Source organism: Grampus griseus (assembly GCF_964374135.1).
Source record: "Grampus griseus genome assembly, chromosome: 4".
Taxonomy (NCBI): Eukaryota; Metazoa; Chordata; class Mammalia; order Artiodactyla; family Delphinidae; genus Grampus; species Grampus griseus.
The window spans coordinates 15,979,072-16,002,032 of record NC_138997.1 but is presented as its reverse complement, the minus strand read 5'-3'; the positions used below and the strand labels follow the sequence as shown (position 1 = coordinate 16,002,032).

Genomic DNA, 22,961 nt, shown 5'->3' with positions numbered 1-22,961 from the left:
GGTATGCAAAGGAGCAGGAAAGTATCAATAGAAAGAGGCCCAGAAGTTATACAGATGACAAAATTAGTGGAAAGTACATTAAACAGTTGTTATAACTATATTCTATATGTTCAAGAAGGTAGAAGAAACATTGAGCATATTAAGTAGAGCAATAGCACAAATAGAAAGGCAGAAATTAAAGTTCTAGAGATGGCAAGTATTGATATAATGTATGAAAAAATGTACACTAGTTAGCAGCAGATTAGTTAGTTCAGACTGAAAAATTAGTTAACCTCAAGACAGTAATAGAAAATGTTAATATCTCAAAGGAAGTACAGTGAGAAAAAAAGACAAAAAAAGAATAAAGTATCAGTGAACTATGGGACAGTTTGAGGTGGCTTAAATGTGTAACTGGAATCCTTGAAAGGAAATAAAGAGTGAGGGGACACAAAAAATAATTTTAAGAAATAAGGCTGAAAATTTCCAAACTTTGGTGAGAGCTAGAACCACATATCCATGAGACTTAACAAACCCATAGCACAAAAGACATCAAGGAAACTATGCCAAGGCAAATTATAATCAAATTGAATAAAATGGTAAAAAAGAAAAAAAATTCTTAAAAGCAGCCAGAGGAAAAGTATACATGACATTAAAAGGGATGAAGTTAAAAATGACAGTACCTTTCATGTTGGAAGTGATGCAAGTCAGAAGACAGCAGTGCAACATCTTTAAAGTATTGAAAGAAAACAGTTGTCAACCTATAATTCTACTTCAGGCTCAAATATCTTTCAAAAATGAAAACAAACTGAAAAGCTTTTCTAAAAACTTCTATTTATAAAATGAATAAGTCATGGGGATGTAATGTACAGCATGGTTACTATAGTTAATAATACTGTATTGAATATTTGAAAGGTGCTAAGAGAGTAAATCTAAAAAGTTCTCATTTCAAGAAAAAAATCTTTGTGGTGATGGGTGTTAACCTGACATTGTGGTAATCATGTTGTGATATGTATAAGTATCGAATCATTATGTTGCATACCTGAATCTAATGTAATGTTGTAAGTCAATTCTACCTCCATAAAAAAGAAGACCTTTTCATATATATAAAAGCTGAAATATTTATCTGCCGAAGACCTAGTGTGTAAGAAATGTTAAGGGAAGTCCTCTAGGCAGAGAAAAATGTTACCAGGTGGAATCTGGATCTGTATAAAGTAATGCAGAGTATCAAAGGTAACCATGTGGGTAAATATAAAAGGGTTTGTTTGATTTCTCATTTCATTGAAAGCCAAACATTTTACATGTGTTTGATTGCTGACAATTTATCTTTACAGAAAGTAGTGGAAGCCAAGAGAGGAACTTCTATTCTGTTATTTTGAAGTTTAGAATTGTCAAAGAAGAGATTCTGGACATTGTTAGACACATACAAGAAATGTAGAAAATCCCTATTTCAAAATGATCAGCAGAAAACAAGAAACATTCCTGAGATCAGAGATTATATGAGTAAGAAGGTTACTCATACAATTATTATAGCCTAACAGGTTGACAGGAAGCCACTCTCACGAGTAAAATTCTGACGGTGCAGTTGGCTACACATTAAACCTTTTAGAGTTCAGATTTTAAAAGGACATCTTAATGTTTGTGTATATAATTATTCATTCTTTCTCATTTCTGAAGAATGAGAAACCTTAAGAGAATGCATATATAGAAAAGTTAAAGTAGCTAACAATTCGGGTGGAAAATATAGAAAGAATAGATAGGTAGATAATCTATAGAGAGAATATAAACAGATGTTAAACACTGGGGAAGTTTGAACATACCTGTCAGATCATAAAAGGGCATGTACAAAACATTGGAAATGTGTCCATACTATAGTACACACTTGGGAAATAATGATTGGATAAATGAATAGAAGAGAGAGGCATAGAAGTATAATCTAGGAAGTTAGAAGAACAATTTATTGTAAAAAATGCTAAAGAAAATTAAAATGACTTTGTATAAGTTTGGTTTGGCAAAAGAATTGCTAAGAAGATACAAGAATCCTGTAGGGGTGGGGTAGATGATATAGGGATAGCAGAGCCGTTGAATTACTAAACTGGATTGGACTCTTCTATCAGAGAAAATGATTTTCATCCCAGAAAGTGTGGAACACACGTGCTTCATAGGAAATTGAACACTAATATACCTATGGTGGTAATGTAAGAGTACCCTAGTACTTAAAAAAATTTTTTTAATGAAATGCTTCACAAATTTGCATGTCATCCTTGCACAGGATGATAATATCTGTATTGTTCCAACTTTAGTATATTTGCTATTAAAGTAAGCACCCTAGTACTTTAAATTAGTTAAAAACTTTAGCTGTAGCTGAAATACATCTCATTGTAATGAAAGAACAGCTGTGAAATCATTATCAGTAATCTTTTAGTAATGCTGCAGATTTATAGGCATATCAGAAAAATGGAAACAAATAAAGGTTTTTCTTATTTAAACAAAAATTATTAAAATTTCACAAAGTAAGATTTTCATAAATTCTTATAAAATTTTAAATTGCTGTTAGTAAAGTTGCAGGATATAATTAACATTCAAAAATCAGTGGCATTTTTACACACTAACAACAGCTGTCCAAAAAAGAAATTAAGGAAACAATCCCATTTACAATAGAATGAAAAATACTTAGTAATAAATTTAACCAAGGAAGAGAAAGGTCTGTACACTTGACAACTATAAAACATTGATAAAAAAAATTGAAGAAGGCACAAATAAATGGCAAGATAGCCCATGTTCATGGATTGGAAAAATTAATATTGTGAAAATGTCCATACTACCCAAATGATATACAGATTCAGTGCCATCTCTATCAAAATTCCAATGGCATTTTTCACAGAAATAGAAAAAAATTCTAAAATTTATATGGAACCATAAAAGATCTCAAATAGCCAAAGCAATCTTGAGCAAAAAGAACAGGAGGCCTCACACTACCTGATTTTAAAATACACTACAAAGCTATAGTGATAAAAACAGTTTTGTACTAGCATAAAAACAGACATATAGACCATTGGAACAGAATAGAGAGCCTCAGAAATACATCCATATATTTTCTTCCAAGAACACTCGATGAAGAAGACAGTCTCTTCAGTAAACTGTGCTGGAAAAACTGGATATCCACATGCAGAAGAATGAAACTGAACTTTTATCACACACCATATAAAAAAATCAAGCCAAGATTAATTAGAGACTTAAATGTAAGACCTGAAACTGTAAAACGATTAGAAGAAAACACAGGGAAAAAGCTTTTTGACACTTATCTAGACAATAATTTCTTTACATATGACCCCAAAAGCACAACTAACAAAAGCAAAAGTAAACAAATTGGATTGCATCAGACTATAATAAAAAGCTTCTGTACAGTAAAGGAAACCATCAACAGAGTGAATGGGAAAAGAATATTTACAAACCATGCATCTGATAAGGCGTTACTATCCAAAATATATAAGAAACTCAAACAGCTCAAGAGCAAGAAAACTAATAGTTTGATTTAAAAATGGACAAAGCATGTGAATGGACATTTCTTAAAAGAAGACATACAAATGGCCAACAGGTATATGAGAAAATGCTCAACATCACTATTGAGGGAATGCAAATACAAATCACAATGCCGTATCATCTCACATCTGTTAGAATGGGCATTCTCAGACAAGAGATAAGTGTTGGTGAGGATATGGAGAAAAGGAAACCCTTGTGCACTGTTGGTGGGAATGTAAATTGGTACAGCCATTGTGGAAAACAGTATGGAGATTCCTCAAAAAATTAAAAATGAACTACCATATGATCCAGCAATCTGACTTGTGATCATATATCTAAAGGAAATGAAGTCAGTATATTGAAGAGATACCTGCTGTTCCATGTTCATTGCAGCATTATTCACAGTGGCTGAGATGTGAATCAGTGTATGTGTCTATAGAAAGATGAATGGATAAAGAAGATGTGGTGTGTGTTTGTAAACACCCAAACACCACATACAGGGGAATACTATTCAGCCTTAAAAAAGAAGGAAATCCTGTCATTTGCAACAACAGGGGTGAAGAACACTTGAAGAACATTATGCTAAATCAAATAATGAAATAAGCCGAATGCAGAAAGACAAATACTGCATGATTTCATTTATATATGGAATCTAAAAAAATAGAACTCATAGAAGCAGAGTAGAATGATGGTTGTCAAGGGTTGAGGGGTGAAGGAAAGGGGGAGATGTTGGTCAAAGGATACAAAGTTTCAATGCAGGATGAATAAGTTCTGGAGATCTAATGTATAGTGTGGTGACTGTAGTTAATAATACTGCATTGTATACTTGAAATTTGCTAAGAGTATATCTTACATGTTTTCACTACACACATGAGTTAAAACTATCATCAAGCTGAGAAAAAATAATGCAAATTTACCTATATGATTGGAAGTAATATCTCTCTAAAACACGTCATGTCATGGTACTGCCTTTTTTTTTTTTTTTTTTTTTTTGCGTTACGCGGGCCTCTCACTGTTGTGGCCTCTCCCGTTGCGGAGCACAGGCTCCGAACGCGCAGGCTCAGCGGCCATGACTCACGGGCCTAGCCGCTCTGAGGCATGTGGGATCTTCCCGCACCAGGGCACAAACCCACGTCCCCTGCATCGGCAGGTGGACTGTCAACCACTGCGCCACCAGGGAAGCACGGTACTGCCTTTTAATAAGCTCCTTTTGCCTAAAATTCTGTGCCTTCTATCAGGTATAGGAAGAAATTTAAGTCTAAGAACAATGTCCTTTTCATAATCTGTTGTCTACCTAGTTTTCTAAACTCCTATCTTACCATTGCTATAATTTCCCTTCACTCCAAGCTCAAAAATGCCTTTAAGGGGCTTCCCTTTAAACATATCATGCCACTCCCTTCTGACCTGCAGAGTTTCTGATGAGAAATTAGCTGAAATCTTATGGGAGTTCCCTTGTATGTTATTTGTCATTTTTCCTTTGTTGCTTTTAATATTTTCTTTTTGTCTTTAACTTTTGTTAATTTGATTACTATGTGTCTCAGCCTGTTTCTCCTTGGGCTTATCCTGCCTGGGACTCTCTGCACTTCCTGTACTTGGGTGACTATTTCCTTTCCCATGTTAGGGAAGTTTTTCAGCTATTATCTCTTCAAATATTTTCTCAGGTCCTTTCTCTCGTCTCCTTCTGGGACCCTTATAATGCTAATGTTGGTGCATTTAATGTTGTCCCAGAAGTCTCTTAGACTTTTTTCATTTCTTTTCATACTTCTTTTTTATTCTGTTCTGTGACAGTGATTTCCACCACTTTATCTTCCACGTCACTTGTTCGCTCTTCTGCCTCAGTTATTCTGCTATTTATTCCTTGTAGTGTATTTTTCATTTCACTTATTGTATTGTTCATCTCTATTTGTTTGTTCTTTAGTTCTTTTAGGTCTTTGTTAAACATTTCTTGCATCTTCTTGATCCTTGCCTCCATTCTTTTTCCAGGATCCTGGATCATCTTCACTATCGTTATTCTGAATTCTTTTTTCTGGATGATTGCCTATCTCTAATTCACTTACTTGTTTTTCTTGGGTTTTATCTTGTTATTTCATCTGGGACATATTCCTCTGCCATTTCATTTTGTCTAACTTTCTGTCATTGTGGTTTCTATTCCGTAGGCTGCATGATTGTAGTCTTCTTGCTTCTGCTGTCTGCTCTCTGGTGGATGAGGCTATCTAAGAGGCTTGTGCAAGCTTCCTGATGGGAGGGACTGGTTTTGGGTAGATCTGCATCTTGTCCCTCTCATGGGCAGGGCCATGCTCAGTAAAAATTTAATCTGCTTATCTGATGGGTGGGGCTGTGTTCCCTCTCTTTTGGTTGTTTGGTCTGAGGCAACTCAGCACTTGCGCCTACAGACTGTTTGGTGGGGCTGATTGTGCTCTCTGCGAGTGCTCACACCAGAGTACTTCCCAGAACTGCTGCTGCCAGTGTCTTTGTCCCCGCAGTGAGGCACAGCCCCCCCCACCTCTGCAGGAGACCCTCCAATACTAGCAGGTAGGTCTAGCCCAGTCTCATGGGGTCACTGCTTTTTACCCCTGGGTCCTGGTGAACACAGGACTTTTTGTGCACTCTCCAAGTGTGGAGTTTCTGTTTCCCCCAGCTCTGTGGAAGTCCCACAGTCAAATCCCATTTGCCTTCCAAGCCAGATTCTCTGGGGACTCCTCTTCCCATTGCTGGACCCCCAGGCTGGGAAGCCTGACATGGGGCTCAGGACTTTCACTCCCATGGGAGACCTTCTGTGGTATAATTGTTTTCCGTTTTGTGAGTTGTCAACCGAGCGAGTATGGGATTTGATTTTATCGTGATTGCATCCCTTCTACCATCTCGTTGTGGCTTCTTCTTTGTCTTTGGATGTAGAGTATGTTTTTTGGTAGATTCCAGGCCCTATTCATTATCCATATATTGTTCATATGTCACCCTCCTTGGAAATCTTTCATTGATCACATTTTCTCCCTGCTTCCACCCGACTGTCCCTGCCTTTTTGATGTCATTGTATTTTGCATATCCTCAGATTTCAGTTTAGTGGAATTAATTACTCTATTTTGGTTTAGTATTGTTTTAAGGTACACAGTACAATTTTAAGTTGAGAACAAATGGCAACAACAATGGAAACAAAAGAAACTAGAAAAAAGTATGATTAACAATTTTAAGGTAGGAATTGTTATGTAACTAATTTGACATTTGATTTCCTGAATTACTGACACATTAACTCTTTTATGTTTCATTATATGTCAACTTTGTATTTATGGAATTTTTATATTTTTGGACATTAATGCTTTTCAGCTTTCTAATTTTTATTGAAACTTATTTTTTTCAGATATTTGTTTCCTAGGTAAACATTCCTAAAGAAGTTTGTTTTCTATGTTAAAATCTGTTTTTATTCTTCTTCCTTATTAAGAGAGAATTCTCTGGGGTTGTTTTGTATTTCTGCCCATCTTTGTTTATGACTGTCTTTTCAAGGATGATTGTATAGCACATAGCTTTGGAAGATAGAGATAGTGTCTCCTCTCAAGCAGAGGGCAGGCATGCTTACTCTGATTATGAAAGATTCAGGTTCCCTAAGCTCACAGGTTTTCTTCTGAAACAAAGCCCATTGCTTTGTACAAGTATCCATTTTGCTCCATCTGCCTTGCCTTCATTAGGATTGCGGACAAGGAGGACAGACGCAAGCATGATGACGCTCATGCTCTGAATTATTGTATGAGGAATAAGGTCCTTTGTTTCTGTCTCAGGAATCTCATGTCTTTTGCCAGCATCAGAGAAACTGTGGCAGGTTAACTTGTTAGCTTGAGGTAGATAAAAATCTCAGACTCTTCATAGTTCTTACATCTATATATCCTTAACTTGTAGACCTTTTTTAAAAAATATTTTTTGCTCCCAGAGGCCCCAGAATTACATATGATAGCCTCCCCAAAATAGCACTCTGGTTTCTGTCAATTTAATTTGTTTTCTGTTAAATTCACCAGTTTATTATTGAGATGCAAACATAAGAACAAGTTTAACATGTCCATACACACTCTAAAACATCTTCATTTTTCTAGATTGCTAGATTTTCTAAATTGCTAGATTTAATTTTGAGTATTCTTTTTCTGTCATTAACCTTTGACATATGTTTTTTAACTTTTATAGTGTGATATCTGTCTATCATGTGGTAGAAAACACATAATGTTAAATTTACCATCTTAACCATGTTTAAGTGTTGATATAAGTATATTTTAAATGCATAATGAATGTTAGTAGTTTTTAGAATACTTGTATATTTTTAAAATGTACTATGAGTTCATTATTCTGAGTAACATTATATTTAGATAAAACAAATTATTAAAATTATGTTTCAAGAAAAAATTTTAAAAAGCCCTCATAATAAAGACTATAAATAGTCTTTATTCTCTATTGCAGATATTGAGACAGTATAGCACAGTGATTATGAGTATGATCTCTGGTGGCAGAGTTTGTGAGAATATTTTCTTGCTTTGCACTGACCTTGTGAAATTTATTTGAACTCTTTATGCCTTAGTAATATGGAGATCATAATAGAACATACCTCAAAACATTATTATGAATACTAAATGAATCAGTACATGTAAAATAATTTAAATAGCTTCTGGCACATGGTAAGGACTCAGTAAGTCTTGTTATTATTATTGACAATTGAAAACTACCCATAGGTATAACTCAGACACTAGTAGTTTATATAAAATTTGAGAAACTATAATCAAGAGTGAAAGATATACCCTAAAAACATATGAGTTTTAAAAATCCAGTCTGATAAACTTTGTGTTTAACAGTAGTATTAATCCATTTATAGTTAATGTGATTACTGATATATTTGTGCCTATATGAACCGTATTATTTCATATATTCTATCAGCCCACTTGTTTTAGCATTTTTTCTTACCTCACCTTTTTTGAATTAATCAAATATTTTATATTTTTCCATTTCATCTACCTCTATTACATTTTTCTTATGCATTGTTTTACTATTCTTTTAGTAGTTACCATAAAAATTACAATATACATCCTTTACTTTTTGCAGTCCAATTAAAAGGATTACTTTTACCACTTTCCCAATAATGCTAACTTAGAACATTTTAGCTCTGTTTTGCTATCTCCTATTTTTGTTTAATTATTGTCATATATTTTAAGTTTCCTTATATTTAAACTCTTTGAATATTATTGTTTTGTATAGTCAATATTTCTTCACACATTTAACCTTTCTGTTGTGCTTCATTTCTTTCTGCATTTCCATATGGAATCATTTTTCCTCTGCCTGAAAAACTCCCTATGTCATTTTTTATTTTGGGGACAAAGATTTCTATGTTGGTAGTTATTTTCTTTCAGCACTTTAAACATGTTATTCCATTGGTTTAGGCCTTATGTGATTTCTATTGAGAAGTAAGTTGTCATACTTATTGTTTCTCTTTTGAAAGCAATTATTATTATTTGGTCTTTGTATTTTATGTGTCAAGAGTGTGGTTTTCTTTTTTTTATTAATTTTTATTCATTCAACATTGCTTTACAATGTTGTGTTAGTTTCTGCTTTACAGCAAAGTGAATCAGCTATACGTATACATATATCCCCTCTTTTTTCGATTTCCTTCCCATTTAGGTCATCATAGAGCATTGAGTAGAGTTCCCTGTGCTATACAGTATGTTCTCAGTTATCTATTTGATACATAGTAGTGTATATATGTCAATCCCAATCTCCCAATTCACCCCACCCCACCCCTTTCCCTGCTTGGTGTCCATATGTTTGTTCTCTACGTCTGTGTCTCTATTTCTGCTTTGCAGATAAGTTCATGTGTACCGTTTTTCTAGATTCCACATAAGTGATATTATACAATATTTATTTTTCTCTTTCTGACTTACTTCACTTGGTATGACAGTCTCTAGGTGCATCCATGTCCCTGCAAATGGCACAATTTTGTTCCTTTTTATGGCTGAGTAATATTCCATTGTATATATGTACCACAACTTCTTTATCCATTCCTCTGTTGATGGACATTTAGGTTGCTTCCATGTCCTGGCTATTGTAAATAGTGCTGCAATGAACATTGGGGTACATGTATATTTTCAAATTATGATTTTCTCTGGGTATATGCCCAGGAGTAGGATTGCTGGGTGATATGGTATGTTTACTTGATTGAGGTTTGCAGAGCCTTTGAATCTCTGGATTGATGTCTTTCATCAATTTTAAACAATTCTTGAGTATTATATGTTCATATATTTCTTCTGTTACATTCTGTCCTGCTTGTCTTTCTGGGATGCTAATAAATAAGTATGTTACACCTATGCCCCATACCCCCAGCATGTCTTATAAGCCCTCTGTATTATGTCTCCTTTTTCTCTTTGTGCTTCAGTTAGGTATTTTCTACAGAGCTATCTTTCAATTCACAAAATTTTTCTTTCAACTGTTTCAATTGTTATTAAATCATTCTATTGAGTTCTTAATTTCAGATACTCTGTTTTTCAGTTCTAGAGTGGCTATTTCATTATTTCTTATGATTTCACTTCTCAGGAGGAAGTCTCCATGATTTAAAGCATTTTTTTCAAAAATTTTTCCCCTATGTTTTCTTTTTTTTTACATTAAAAATTGATTATCTATATATTTCTCTGCAGAGAGAGTAGGACATAAGTTATACATGAGCAAAAGTTAGTAAGAGAAAACAATATAAAATATAGAAAATCAACAAAGCTAAAAGGTGGTTCTTGTAAATTTCTAGTACATTTTATAACTCCGTGGCATAACTGATCAAGAAACAATGAAAGAAGGTACAGACTTCTAATATCAAGAATAAAAAAAGTGTCGACATTACATATCATACAGATATTATCAACACAAAATAATACAAATGTATGATATTTATTTTGAACATTTGATGTAATGGAACAGAAAAATAGAAAAAACTAATTGTACAATATCTATAGTTAGTCTTCTCACATAGAAAATCTAGGATTAGATGACTTGCTATAAGAATTCTACCAACCAATTAAGGAAGAATTTTTGAATCTTAAAGGAATTGTTTGAATATTTCCTTTGAATATTTGAGCAGGAATATTTCCCAACTCAGTTTATGATGCTAGCAAAATTCTAATTCCCAAATCTGACAAATATATTTGAATAAATGGAAAAAAATCCTGTTCCATCTCTTTTACAAGCATAGATACAAAATCCTAAACAAAATATTGCCAACATTAATCAGTGGTTTGTGGAAAGGGAAAAATCACTATCAGTTTGTATTTATTGCAAGAACACATGGTCAGTTTAACGTTTAAATATATGACAAAAAAATTTATTAATATTTGGTTCTTCCTCCCAATGTTGGGACATGCTTATTCATCCCGTCTTTTAAAATAGTTGTCGTAAATTTACATTCCCATATTTCATTATGAATTTCACAATCAAAATACATTTGCTTATCTTGTTAAAAATCTCAGTCATATAACTGTCCTGATCAATTCTTTCTTGAAAACTATTTCAATTGCAACAAATAAAGGAAAAAAACTGTTAATTTTTCTTCTCATTTATATATTTTGAGTAATATAAAACCAACAATCCACTCACAGTTTTAGTGGGCATAAACTCCCAGCCAGAGGTTACATTTCCCAAAAGTCTTTGAAGCTGCATGTGGCAATTTGACTAACTTTGGGCTATTCAAAGATGAGTAGAAGTGATGTGTGCAACATTCTGCTCACACTATTTTAAAAATAAATTTGATTTCCCTTCACTTTTTCTTTTGCCCTTCTTACAGGCTAGAGCAATGATTGATATGGCCATAGTGTCAAAGCTGACCATGTTGATGAGGACAATACCAAGGGTAGGGAGAGGGAGTAGGAAAGAAACAAGATAGAATAAACCTAGTTTCTTTCACGGCATTTTAGATCTGAGCAGGCTGCTCACCCTATGTTTTCTTGAACAAATTAATCATAGTTATTTTAAAGTTCTCTCTGCCAACTCCAGTATCTGTATCACCTATGGGTCTGTTGTTATTTTATGTGATTTTTTCTCTTGATATTTGATCATGCAGGTCTGTCTTTTGGCATGTCCCATAATTTTTAATAGGGTGCTAGATATTGTATATAATACAGAGACTTTAATAGTGTTATCTTCTGCTAGAGAGATTTCATACTTTTTTCTGCAAAGCAGGTAGAAGTCAAAGGAGATCACCTTAATTTAATCATGGCTGTGGCTATTACAGTTTTTCTAGGGCTTAGTTTACCTCTTTTTTGTTCATTTTTATAAAGTATTGTTCTCTGGGGATTTCAACTGTGAGCCTGACATGTTTAACCATCCCCACCCCCGTGTTCTGAACTGTAATCTTTAATGACTCTGTGTCTCAGAGTTTTAACTTAGAGTTTTAGGGTCACCTTGCTCCCCACCCCTTTGCAAACATCTTGATAGGGAAACAGACCATGTATTTTGAGGCTCCTCAAATCTGCAGTTTTGTTATGTGGCCCAACAAGACCACAACAAGCTTATTTTCCAGCTCCTTAATGGCAGCCTTCTGCCAGGTCTAAACCCAGATTCTTTGTCTGTTGCCTGTTTATCGGCAAATGTCCCAGGAAAAAAGCATCTGCAGATTGATCGCTAAACTTTCAGAGGTTCTATCCTCTTCAGAATCTTAGCCCCCCCCTTGTCTGTACTGGCAGTTCATAGAGTTGGAAGCATTCATAGCCCTATGAAGACTTTATAGAATTTTGTTGTATTTTATCTGGATTTATAACAAATCATATTTATAACAAAGAAAAAATATGGATTTCATTTTGTTATATTTTATATGGATTTATTTGGTTAAAATGTGGTCTTATGCAAACTACTCATTCCCTCTAAAGCCAAAGTCATTTCTTGAGCTTGTTAATTTCTACTACTAAACAGTAAAAATTGTAAAACGCTTTTGAACTTATTTCATAATTTCTAATACCATATACATGATAATAATAAAATTATTATGCAAGTAAATTATTTTTCAGCTTCAATAAATTTAAAAATCACATGAAGTAATAATGATGGCTCAGATGCTCTATATTTGAAGGATTTCACATTTCTACATGATGTGAAACCGTGATTTTTCTGTTTGTGAAAGTGATAGAATCTACCTATTTTCTTTTGAGTGGCTATGTAGCAATAAAACATGAGGAAAAGAGAAGTACCAGCTTCAGCATTTAGGGTAGTGAAGCATATAGTTTCAAAGATACAGTATGTGAGAGATGAATTTTTTAGTAGATCAATGTTCCTGAAAAAAAAGAAGAAAGAAAGAAATACCTAGCTATTCTTCTAGGTGTTAAATCCTGAAGTATTAAATATGAATATCAAATTCTGAAATAAAAACAGTGAAGTGTATAAAAATGGGAAAATAAATCCTCATCCTTTTTGTATATACAAAGAATGTTACTGCTGGTTATATGGTTTAAATTATTAAATGAATACAAATGGCTAAATTGTATAATAAATCAGAAGGAGTATAATAGCACAAGGATTAACTAATTGCTAATTAAATTTTTAGATTATCAGCTTCCTCTAGCCTATTAATTTGCATCTTCACTGCATATAAGGAATTATGTTTAAGAGAGTGTGGATCATTTTGCTTAGAAAATTTATTAATCCAGGATTGCCACATAATCAATTTAAATAGTTATTGTTAATATATTTCTATTTCATGTATTAATAATTAGTTGTTAACAAATAATACTGTATAATTGACCAAATATCTTATATATTTTTGATATTACAACCTGTTAGTTATGAATCAGGACAAGAATTGTTTCTGAATTTGACATTAGAGTATAGCTAATAACTTGCCCCTAATATGTTTAAATAATGTATGCAGATCCATCTTACTTTCGTAGAGGTTCATGTAATCAACCCTTTTCCCATTTTAATATCTCATTGATTTAACGTCTTTTACTATATTCCATTTAAAAGTTTTTTAAAATAAATACATGTATATCTCTATTTAGTGACAGAGCCATATTAATGAGCTTATTGTACATTTATTAATCATGACCTTTGTATTGATAAAAATAAAATAAGTGATATACTTCTTTCAAAATTTTTTTTTTTAATTCACAGGCCTGTGAAATTTCTGATGAACTACCTAACTTGACTAATCGATATGCTGCTTTCTCGTCAAGAACAGAAAGAACTACTAAAGTATCAGATATGGTAAGAAGGCTTTTCTATGACCACATGTATTTGTAATCTAGGAATCATGGAGGAGACTGAATAAAATAAGCATTATATTAGGACCTGAGAGAGGTACCTGGTAGCCTGCTGTAATATCTTCAGCTAGTATGCTACTTCCATATTTTTAAAGTTCAATGAAATTCTTGAAGCTAAGCAGAAGTCTAGCATTTCTCTGTGAGAAAAATATTATGTGGAACATCTCCTTAAGGGTCAGAGAGCATTCATTAGGCCATATAGACAAACTCAACTTGTGTTGTATATGAAGTGGAAGGTTTGTTTACTTTAGGTGCAACTCAGTTTCCTCATAAGTGCAAATATTTTCCCTTTTCAGTTTGAATCTATCTTGAGACTTAAGACTTTTCAGTGACATTTTTTATCCCTGTTAATCTGTATTTTAAATTGTGTTGATAAGAATTTTGCTACCTCAATTTCCATTTTTTATAAATAACTAATATTGAATAAATTGAAATAAGTAAAGCATGTGAAATTTAAAACTGTATACTTAACTATTTCATTCAGATTAAACTTATTAACAGATCAAAGTGAAATTTAAAGATAAAAGGTTAGACTTATGTGTACAGGTATTGTTAAAATAAATTTTTATAGAAATTGGACTGTTATTATAAGATATTGTTAGTAACAAATGACCAAAACAGGATCATTAACCAGGTCGTAAAATGTAGCCAGTCAACCGAGAAGCAGAATTGCTGAACTAAAATTCTACTAGGTACACAATGCCAAGAGTTCATTTACAGTGTTTTCAATGGTGAAGTAAATGGTTCAAGATTAGGAAGAACTCATGTAAATGAAGTACAAATGCAGTGCTAGTTAAGTTAATACAGCTGTGAATGTCTAGGAACTCATAGGAATTAGATTAATTTGATGAGAGTCATTAAGGAAGGGACTTATTTTTTTTCTGAGACATTAATTGACTGAATCTGAGAGATGGAGTCAAAATTAGCATCAGGTTCTATGAGACTTTTTGTGGCTATAAGTTCAAAAGATAGTTTAGAATCATCTAGCAGTGTCTTGACATTTAAGAGATTTTCATAATTGTTAAATAAATTTGTTGTTTTAGTAGATTATTTATTAATCTTGAGGAATTTTAGGGTTGTGTTGTGTTTCTCAAGTGAATCATTGTTATATACACCTTTGGATCCATGGTGAAGTATGTCATAAGTAATTTATTACTAATATAACGCTTTACTTCTCTTGTAATATAGTAGCTACTAGGAAAAAACAATGCAAATTTCTGAAGGTACCCATAGGAATGCACATGTATAAGTTACACTTTATGTTTGTAGTGAAAAAAGATGATAGAGATCTGTTCTAAAGGAAGATGAGTTGCCTACCGATTGTTTTTACCTAACTTACATTTTCCTCTTTTATCTTTGTCTCTCACTGCATCTGGAAATTCCTTTTTATTATTTATTTATTTATTATAATTTTTATTGGGGTATAGTTGATTTACAATGTTGTGTTAGTTTCAGGTGTACAGCAAAGTGAGTCTGTTATACATATAGGTATATCCACTCTTTTTTAGATTCTTTTCCCATATAGGCCATTACAGATTATTGAGTAGAGTTCCCTGTGCTATACAGTAGGTTCTTATTAGTTATCTATTTTACATTTAGTAGTGTATATGTGTCAATCCCAATCTTCCAATTTGTCCCTCCCGCCCTACATACCCTCTGGTAACCATAAGTTTATTTTTTACATCTGTAACTCTATTTCTGCTTTGTAGATAAGTTCGTTTGTAGCCTTTTTTTAGATTCCACATATAAGCAATATCATATGATATTTGTCTTTCTCTGTCTGACTTCACTTAGTATGATAATCTCTAGGTCAATCCATGTTGCTGCAAATGGCATTATTTCACTCTTTTATTGGCTGAGTAATATTCCATTGTATATATGTACCACATCTTCTTTATCCATTCTTCTGTTGATGGACACGTCTTGGCTTCCACGTCTTGGCTATTGTGAATAGAGCTGCAGTAAACATTGGGGTGCATGTATCTTTTTGGATTATGGCTTTCTCTGGATGTATGCCCAGTAGTGGAATTCCTGGATCATATGGTAGCTCTATGTTTAGTTGTTTAAGGAACCTCCATACTGTTCTCCATAGTGGCTGTAGCAGTTTACATTCCCACCGAAAGTGTAGGAGGGTTCCCTTTTCTCCACACCCTCTCCAGCATTTATTGTTTGTAGATTTTTTGATAGCATTGTCCTTTTTTCCCCTCAAGAAACACTTGCATTTAAAAGGATTGGTTGGTACTCAGCTTACCCAAGAAGCAAAATAGTTTAGTCACATAGAACTCTTTGGTTTTTGAATCCCTTCCATAAATGAGAATACCCTTCAAACATGTGGGTGTATGATCTGTATCTAGTGAAAAATTCAAATTATTGATCTCAAACTTTTAAAATAATGGAATTAATTTTATAATTTTCACATCAAATAAAAATATTAGAAAATTTACCTCCTATATATTTACATTTTATATATATGGACATGGTGCAATCTTGAAGGAGGGCATATAGTTTAATTTTCAACATGTTACATAAAAGTTTTACATAAAAATATTTAAAAATCCAGACTTCTGTTTCATGTGAAAGACAGAGCATATATATACATCTCCCTTCTTTTTACAAGGTCCCAATGAAATAACTTTTTTAAAAACTATGATATAAGGATTAGTTGAATATAAAAAGACAAAGAGATTGAAAATATTAATGGAGGCTAGACACAAGCCAAACATCTGATTATTAGGCATTCCAGGAGCAGAATGCTAGGATGGTAGTTTGCAGTATTTGATGTAAAAAACAGTAAGTTATCTTGAACAGAAAAAAACACGTGTCTTCAATTAGAAGAGCTCAACAAAATACCATAGAGGACAAATTTTCAAAGATATGTATTCTTCTCACATTCTTTTGCGTTTTCAGAAGACTAGAAATAAAGAAAATACCCTTGAAGCTTCCACAGAGAAAAGTAACTGGGTCACCTACAATGGGATGAGAAACATACTGATATCAACACTTTCTCAGCAGCATTAGAGACATTTCAGAACTAGGAAATGGTAGGATAATATTTTCTAAAATTTCTAAGAGGAAATAATTTTGGGTAAAGAATTCTGCCTCTACCCAAAATTTCAATTAAATGAATCAAGAAAATAATTTTCTGACATGCAAGAGCTTGGAAAGTTTAGTATCTTCACAACCCCATATGTGAAGATGCTCTAGCAAAAAAAAAAAAAAAAAAAAAGGAAATAAGAAAAAGGTGACATAAACATATAAACATAGAGAATAGAAACTCAGCATTTCTGGATGAAGTAGAGAAAAGTGGAAACAAATTAATAAAGAAGGCATTTTTAGTTCATGCTTGGGACATTCTTCAAGAGTCAGGGGTTTTGTGACCACAGAATTTTATTTACTCCTCTATGTGTTTCACTGCACTAGTTGGTTCAGTGGGGAATAATCATGATATTCTAAATGCTGTTTTAATATTGTTGATTTGAAATCAATCTATACACATTGCAGAAGATTTAATTATAGTACAACAATATAAATATTAGAAATCTTAATATCATTAATAAAATCAGGAGGTGAAAGGTAGGAGGCAGTGAAATATGGCAATTCTCTTATTTCATAGTGCAGAGTTAACAGATATTGTCAAAAATTGACAAATTACAGTATAAGTCCTTATATTAAATTTGTAATGGTAAATACAAAAAAACCCCACACACCTCAAACTGAAAAAACTCAATTACTATTAAAATAAATTATTTCTGGGACTGGAACCAGGGAGAGGTTAAGGAGGACAATTTTACCATTTATTTTAGACACTTGCATATGATTTGATTTTTATTCATGATGTGAAGATATTATTTTAAAATAAAAGTAAAAATAATACTCTTGAGTTTATGAGGAGCATGCATTTGGAATGACATTATGACATACTGGTGCCTGTACTGACTCATTCTCTGCAAACAACCAAAATTCTAGGTAAAATAGAAACAAAACATATTCACAAATGCTTCCAAGATTTAGAAAGAGAGGAGTACACAGGCTAAGTTAAGGAGGGACCCAGAGTGGCAAGTAGAGCACTGAAGCCAGCTGTCACCCTGAGGACATTTGCCAAACTAGGTGACCTTGAGTTTTAATTTGTATAGCCTCAGAGACCTCCAGAGAATGAAAGAGAGCCTAAGACTCTCTCACAGTGATTAGTCTCAAAAAGATTCTTAATACAGTTAAGGCTCCAGAGGGCAACCTAGGCACGTTAGGAGTGAAATGCAAATAAATCTCCCCTTCTTACACACCAAAGGACTTTAAGGAAGATTGTTAGTGTTGAACTTTTTGGTGTTGAATGTGTGTTAGGGGAATCACCCCTGAGATCCTGTTACATTTCACCTTCATTTAATGGTTACAGATATTAATGAAATGAATTTTATTAATAAAAATAAGAGCTAATGCTTATAATGTGCTTGTTCTATGCCAGGGACCATTTCAAATGTGTATTAACTCACCTGAGTACTATAATAATGGCCATCTTTAAAAATGTGGAAACTGAGTTTAAAGTCTAAATGACAGTCAGAATTCACACCGAGGCAGTCCATCAATAGAATCCACTCTTTTTTTTTTTTAGAATCCACTCTTTTAAGGGTCTTTCTGTGTTACTCCCCTTTGGGCTGAAGAATTAGGCTTAACTAAAATAAATATGACAATAAAATAAATATGACAATATAGTAAATGATTTTTGTGATTTAAAACAAAAGAGATATGACTGTAAAGATCTCAGACATTATTATAAGGGATAGAACTTTTTTTTTTGAAATGCAATTTCTGTTTAGCAGAAACTGATGAGGATTCAGCGTCATGAAACAGTAGTGAAGTTAATAACTTTCCTCTAGTCATTCAGACCAAAAATTAACTAATGACTATTTAGTGGAAAAATCACTGGAAGAATTTGATGTACTTTCTTATATTGAGGCATGGCTCAGAAAGGGGCCTCATTTGATTAGTGACAATTGGTCTCAAAAAATATAACAAAAAATTATACTAATATTTTATAAAAATTAATAAATGACTTGAAATATATTAGAATTATTTGCTGAACAGTTGCACTACAAATTTTATCACTTGATATAGAGTTTTATAATACTTAGAGTTGAGAATGAAGGGAATTTTAAAAATAAATTTTGATTTATATATTTATTTATCTATTAGTTTATATTCATTTGATTTGTTAAATATTTTGAATATCATCCCTGAATAAAGTTTAAAAGCAAAAGCTTTGGCATCAGAGAAATGCTTTTCTAGTCTCTAAACCTGTTTCCTCAACTATTAAATAGTGATAATAAATTAAGTAGGCATAACCTGATAGGGTCATAGAAGAACTAAGTATATTATTGCTTGCAACACTTATTTCATTGTGTTACCCACAGTAAGCTGTAAGTAAGTTAGCTATAAAAATTGTGAATGGCAGGGTTACGGCTCAGAGCTAAGTAAATCCCACTTCAAAGCCTATGATCTCTTTTCAATATTTCATAATGTGAATAAGGAGCCTCTATTAAAATATGGTAATGTCTTTTGCTTTTTACACTTCTTTGTAAGTGACATTCACCTTCCTCAACCAGAGGACCCTCTGTTTTGCATGGTGTTGCTATGTCAGGAATGCAAAGAAGCAGAAAGAATAAATGTTCAGTTTTTTACTTTGGAAACATTTCTTGAAGTTCTTTTCAGAGGCAATAGTTGTGGGGGCCATGGCTTTATAATGAAGCTTTGAAAATAATGGAAAGTGTTGTCTAATTTTCACTTTCCTTTAAATATTCCAGAACTAGAGTTTGGCTAAGAGGCCCAACTTTTATATAAAGTAGCTATTTATGGATAATAAACAAACTCAAAATCTTAGTAGCATATAATAAAAAGCATTTATTACTGATAAGTTTGCAGGTCTGCTAGAGAAGCTTACTTCAGGCTGCAGGTTTGCTGGGGAAGCTCTGATTCATGATGCCATTTGACTGGGGTGGCTCTTGGGACCAGTGGGGTAGCTGGAGTATGTTCTTTTCATGGTGATGGCAGAACTATAAGAATATTACTGTAAGAAAGAGAATAGGGAAATTGCAGGATAAGGGAATTTTCCTGCTACAGTGAACGAGAAAGCCCTTCCTAGATTGGAAGACTAGAAAAGGATAGAGAAAGGTAGCAAAGCAAGGCATTTGAGATTTGAGCACAAGGCCAGCTTCATGCTCTCCCACATTGTGGGTGAACTCTGGTAAGACTGGGGGTTGGGTAGTAGTGGTGGAATACATGGAGACTCAGGTTAAGAAATCCCAGAATTACTGAAGTATGAATTCCACTTCATCTCTGAAAGCCTGGGAGGGTGCCTCCTTTCATACTGGGTAGCTGCTGCAGACAGAAAAGTTATAATGGTATATTTAGGCAAAGAGGGCCTATTATCAGTCAGGGTCTAGTCAGGAGACAGAACCACACTAGTTATTTTGAAATAAAGTAATACAAGGAACTGTGGATATTGGAGAACTCCAAAAGGCTAAGGGGGAACACTAAGGTATCATGCAAGTAGTAACAAGCAATGCCACCATCCTTAGGCCTGGGAAACAAAGGGAGTAGATTGGAATTATTAAAACTTGAAAGCTTGGAGATACCTTTTGTTAATGTGATTCAAGTTTCTGAAGAGGAGCACAGCTCGGCTGGTGCTAGTGTCTCAGGAGCTCAAAAGAAAGGTCCCCTGGGCCTGGGGCACAGACCTTTGGGATCCTGGAGATAGTAAAAAAAAAAAAAAAAAAAAAAAAATACGTATATTAGAAATGGATTTCAACTGAAATCCTTAAGAGTCAAAATTATTCTGACTAAAACCTATATTCTGTTACCCTCAGTCTTTCTTTCCTTACAGTATCTCACTGGAACAGCTATGAAAATTTCTTAGATTTTTACATAGTTTTAAATGTTTATTTTATTGGCTGTTAGTTTACTTGTTGGTATCTTATCATTCACCTAACCACTGGTGGAAGAGAGAACATTAAAGTGAATTTTCTTACTGCAAGTAAGGGATTTTAGGCAAATGATTTCTGACACACTGAAGAGTTAGTCGGTCACAGTGCACTTACATACTTCCTGTTCTTCCATTACATTTTAAAGTCTATAAATTTTTCACTTAATTGTCTAACTTCATTAGTTCAGAAAATGGCTTTGATATGCAAACAGCAAGCACAAGTGCTGCTGGATGCCATCTTCATCAAAGCACAGAAAGAACAGTGAAGGCAACTGCTAAGCAAAATACACTATGAGAAACCAGATTCTAGTAGCCTGCTTTTTGATTGTGTACAATTGCCTGTCAGTACTTACACAGATTGTGAGAAGGATGCAGTTCTGCAGTTTTATATTAGTTATTTTTAATTGCCCTACATAAATATCAGAAGTAAATAATAACTTCATGAAGAAATTATGTTTTTTAAATTTATTTATTTATTTAGTTTTGGCTGCGTTGGGTCTTCGTTGCTGTGCGCGGGCTTTCTTTTTATTTGCGGCAAGCAGAGGCTACTCTTCTTTGCGGTGCACAGGCCTCTCATTACGGTGGCTTCTCTTGTTGCGGAGCATGGGCTCTAGGTGCACGGGCTTCAGTAGTTGTGGCTCCTGGGCTCAGTAGTTCTGGCTCGTGGGCTCTAGAGAGCAGGCTCAGTAGTTGTGGCGCAGGAGCTTAGTTGCTCCATGTCATGTGGGATCTTCCTGGACCAGGGCTCGAACCTGTTTCCCCTACATGGCAGGTGGATGAAGAAATGATTTTATCTTTACTCTTTGATAAAAAATTTTGCACTTTACTGTGTCTTGAGGATGAAATCTGTCCTAACTTTGAAGATACCATGTTCATTTAAAGTGATCAACAGCAAAATGGCTCGTATTCTACATACCTCTGAGACAAGCTATTTGAGGCATTCATCGCAATCTGATTCCTACATTTTATATCAACCAGTCATTGTTTTATAGCTTATGTGAGAATTGAAAGACAGAAAACATGTTAAAAGTGATATGGAGATGACTAGTCAAGACCTTAACTCCATCATTTAAATCCTTGATACCAGCATGACTATATATTCGATCCTACACATGGTGTAGTGATGGCATTAATACCATTGAAACCTCTATATAATAAATCCATGACTAATGAAACATGACATTTAGAAATTGACTTCAAGTGTCTGTCTTACTTAGGATGCATGTATTCATGAGTTATAAACCTTGTTTCAGTATATTTAATGTTTAAGAATTCACTTGTTCTTAAGTGTGTTGTAGATTCATCCCTGCTTCTTAACTTGAGCATATTCCCTTCTCCCTGAAGACTTCCTCTTCCCAGCGCGCAAAAAATGCCAGAACATCGAGAAAAGAACAGTATTGTACTTTAGCTCAAGTGGCTAATTTGCATTTCTTATAAACTCTATAGCTAGTAATGTCAACTTCTTACCTCCCTCATATATGATCAGTTCTTAAGAGACATACCTTCTTAGCCACCAAGGTCATTTTTGCTGTAGGAGTATTTGACTCTGGGGCTCCCCTAGTGTTCCAGTTACATTGTAACAGACCCTGAACTAGAAATCGGAATCCTGATTCTCTTCTCAGGTTTTTATTGCTGCTTCCTAGTGAAATAGATCTTGTTATTTTTGCTGATGTACGATGATAATCTTCTTACATCTGTGCTATTTCCTATTTGTTTGGACATACTTTCAGTATCTTTACCAGTTCTTTTGCCATCTCTGCTTTTTTTTTCTCTCCTCTTCTCTTTTTAAGTGTACCTGTAGAAATAGAAGCTCTCGATGAATCTGATGCCATTGATATAAAATGCAAAAGATCTTTTATGAAATCGTTTTATTCAAATGCTGCTATGTCCCAGTCCAAAATTTTTCTGTTTTCTTACTTTTTACCATATTAAGAGAATACAGGAGTCTCTGAAGAAAGTAAGTACATCCCTAATTCTCATCTATATAAAATGCAAACTTTTTAAAAATATTAAATATAATAATTGAAAGGAAAAATGAGATTTTATGAATTCTACTAATTGTTTTATCTTCTCTTAAAAAACTTACAAGACTTTTTTTAAAGAAATACTTTAAAACTTCCATACAGTAAGATACCCTTAACTTTTAAATGTATGTAATGATTAGTGTGGAAAAGATCTTCAAAGAAAAGTAAAGCAGTTCCCTACACAGTGGAAAACAAAGGAAGCAGCATGTA

The 22,961-nt window shown here is 33.6% G+C and overlaps 1 protein-coding gene across 1 annotated transcript in view; it reads left to right on the top strand.

Moving 5' to 3' along the window:
- The window catches only part of STPG2 (sperm tail PG-rich repeat containing 2), a gene marked incomplete at both ends in the record, with an annotated part of 259,529 nt that overhangs the window by 112,439 nt on the left and 124,129 nt on the right, over positions 1-22,961 (top strand). Inside the window, one exon of the mRNA XM_082653200.1 lies at positions 13,588-13,698. Within this exon, the coding sequence (XP_082509326.1) occupies positions 13,588-13,698 (111 nt within the window). The remainder of the gene's footprint in view (positions 1-13,587; positions 13,699-22,961) is intronic.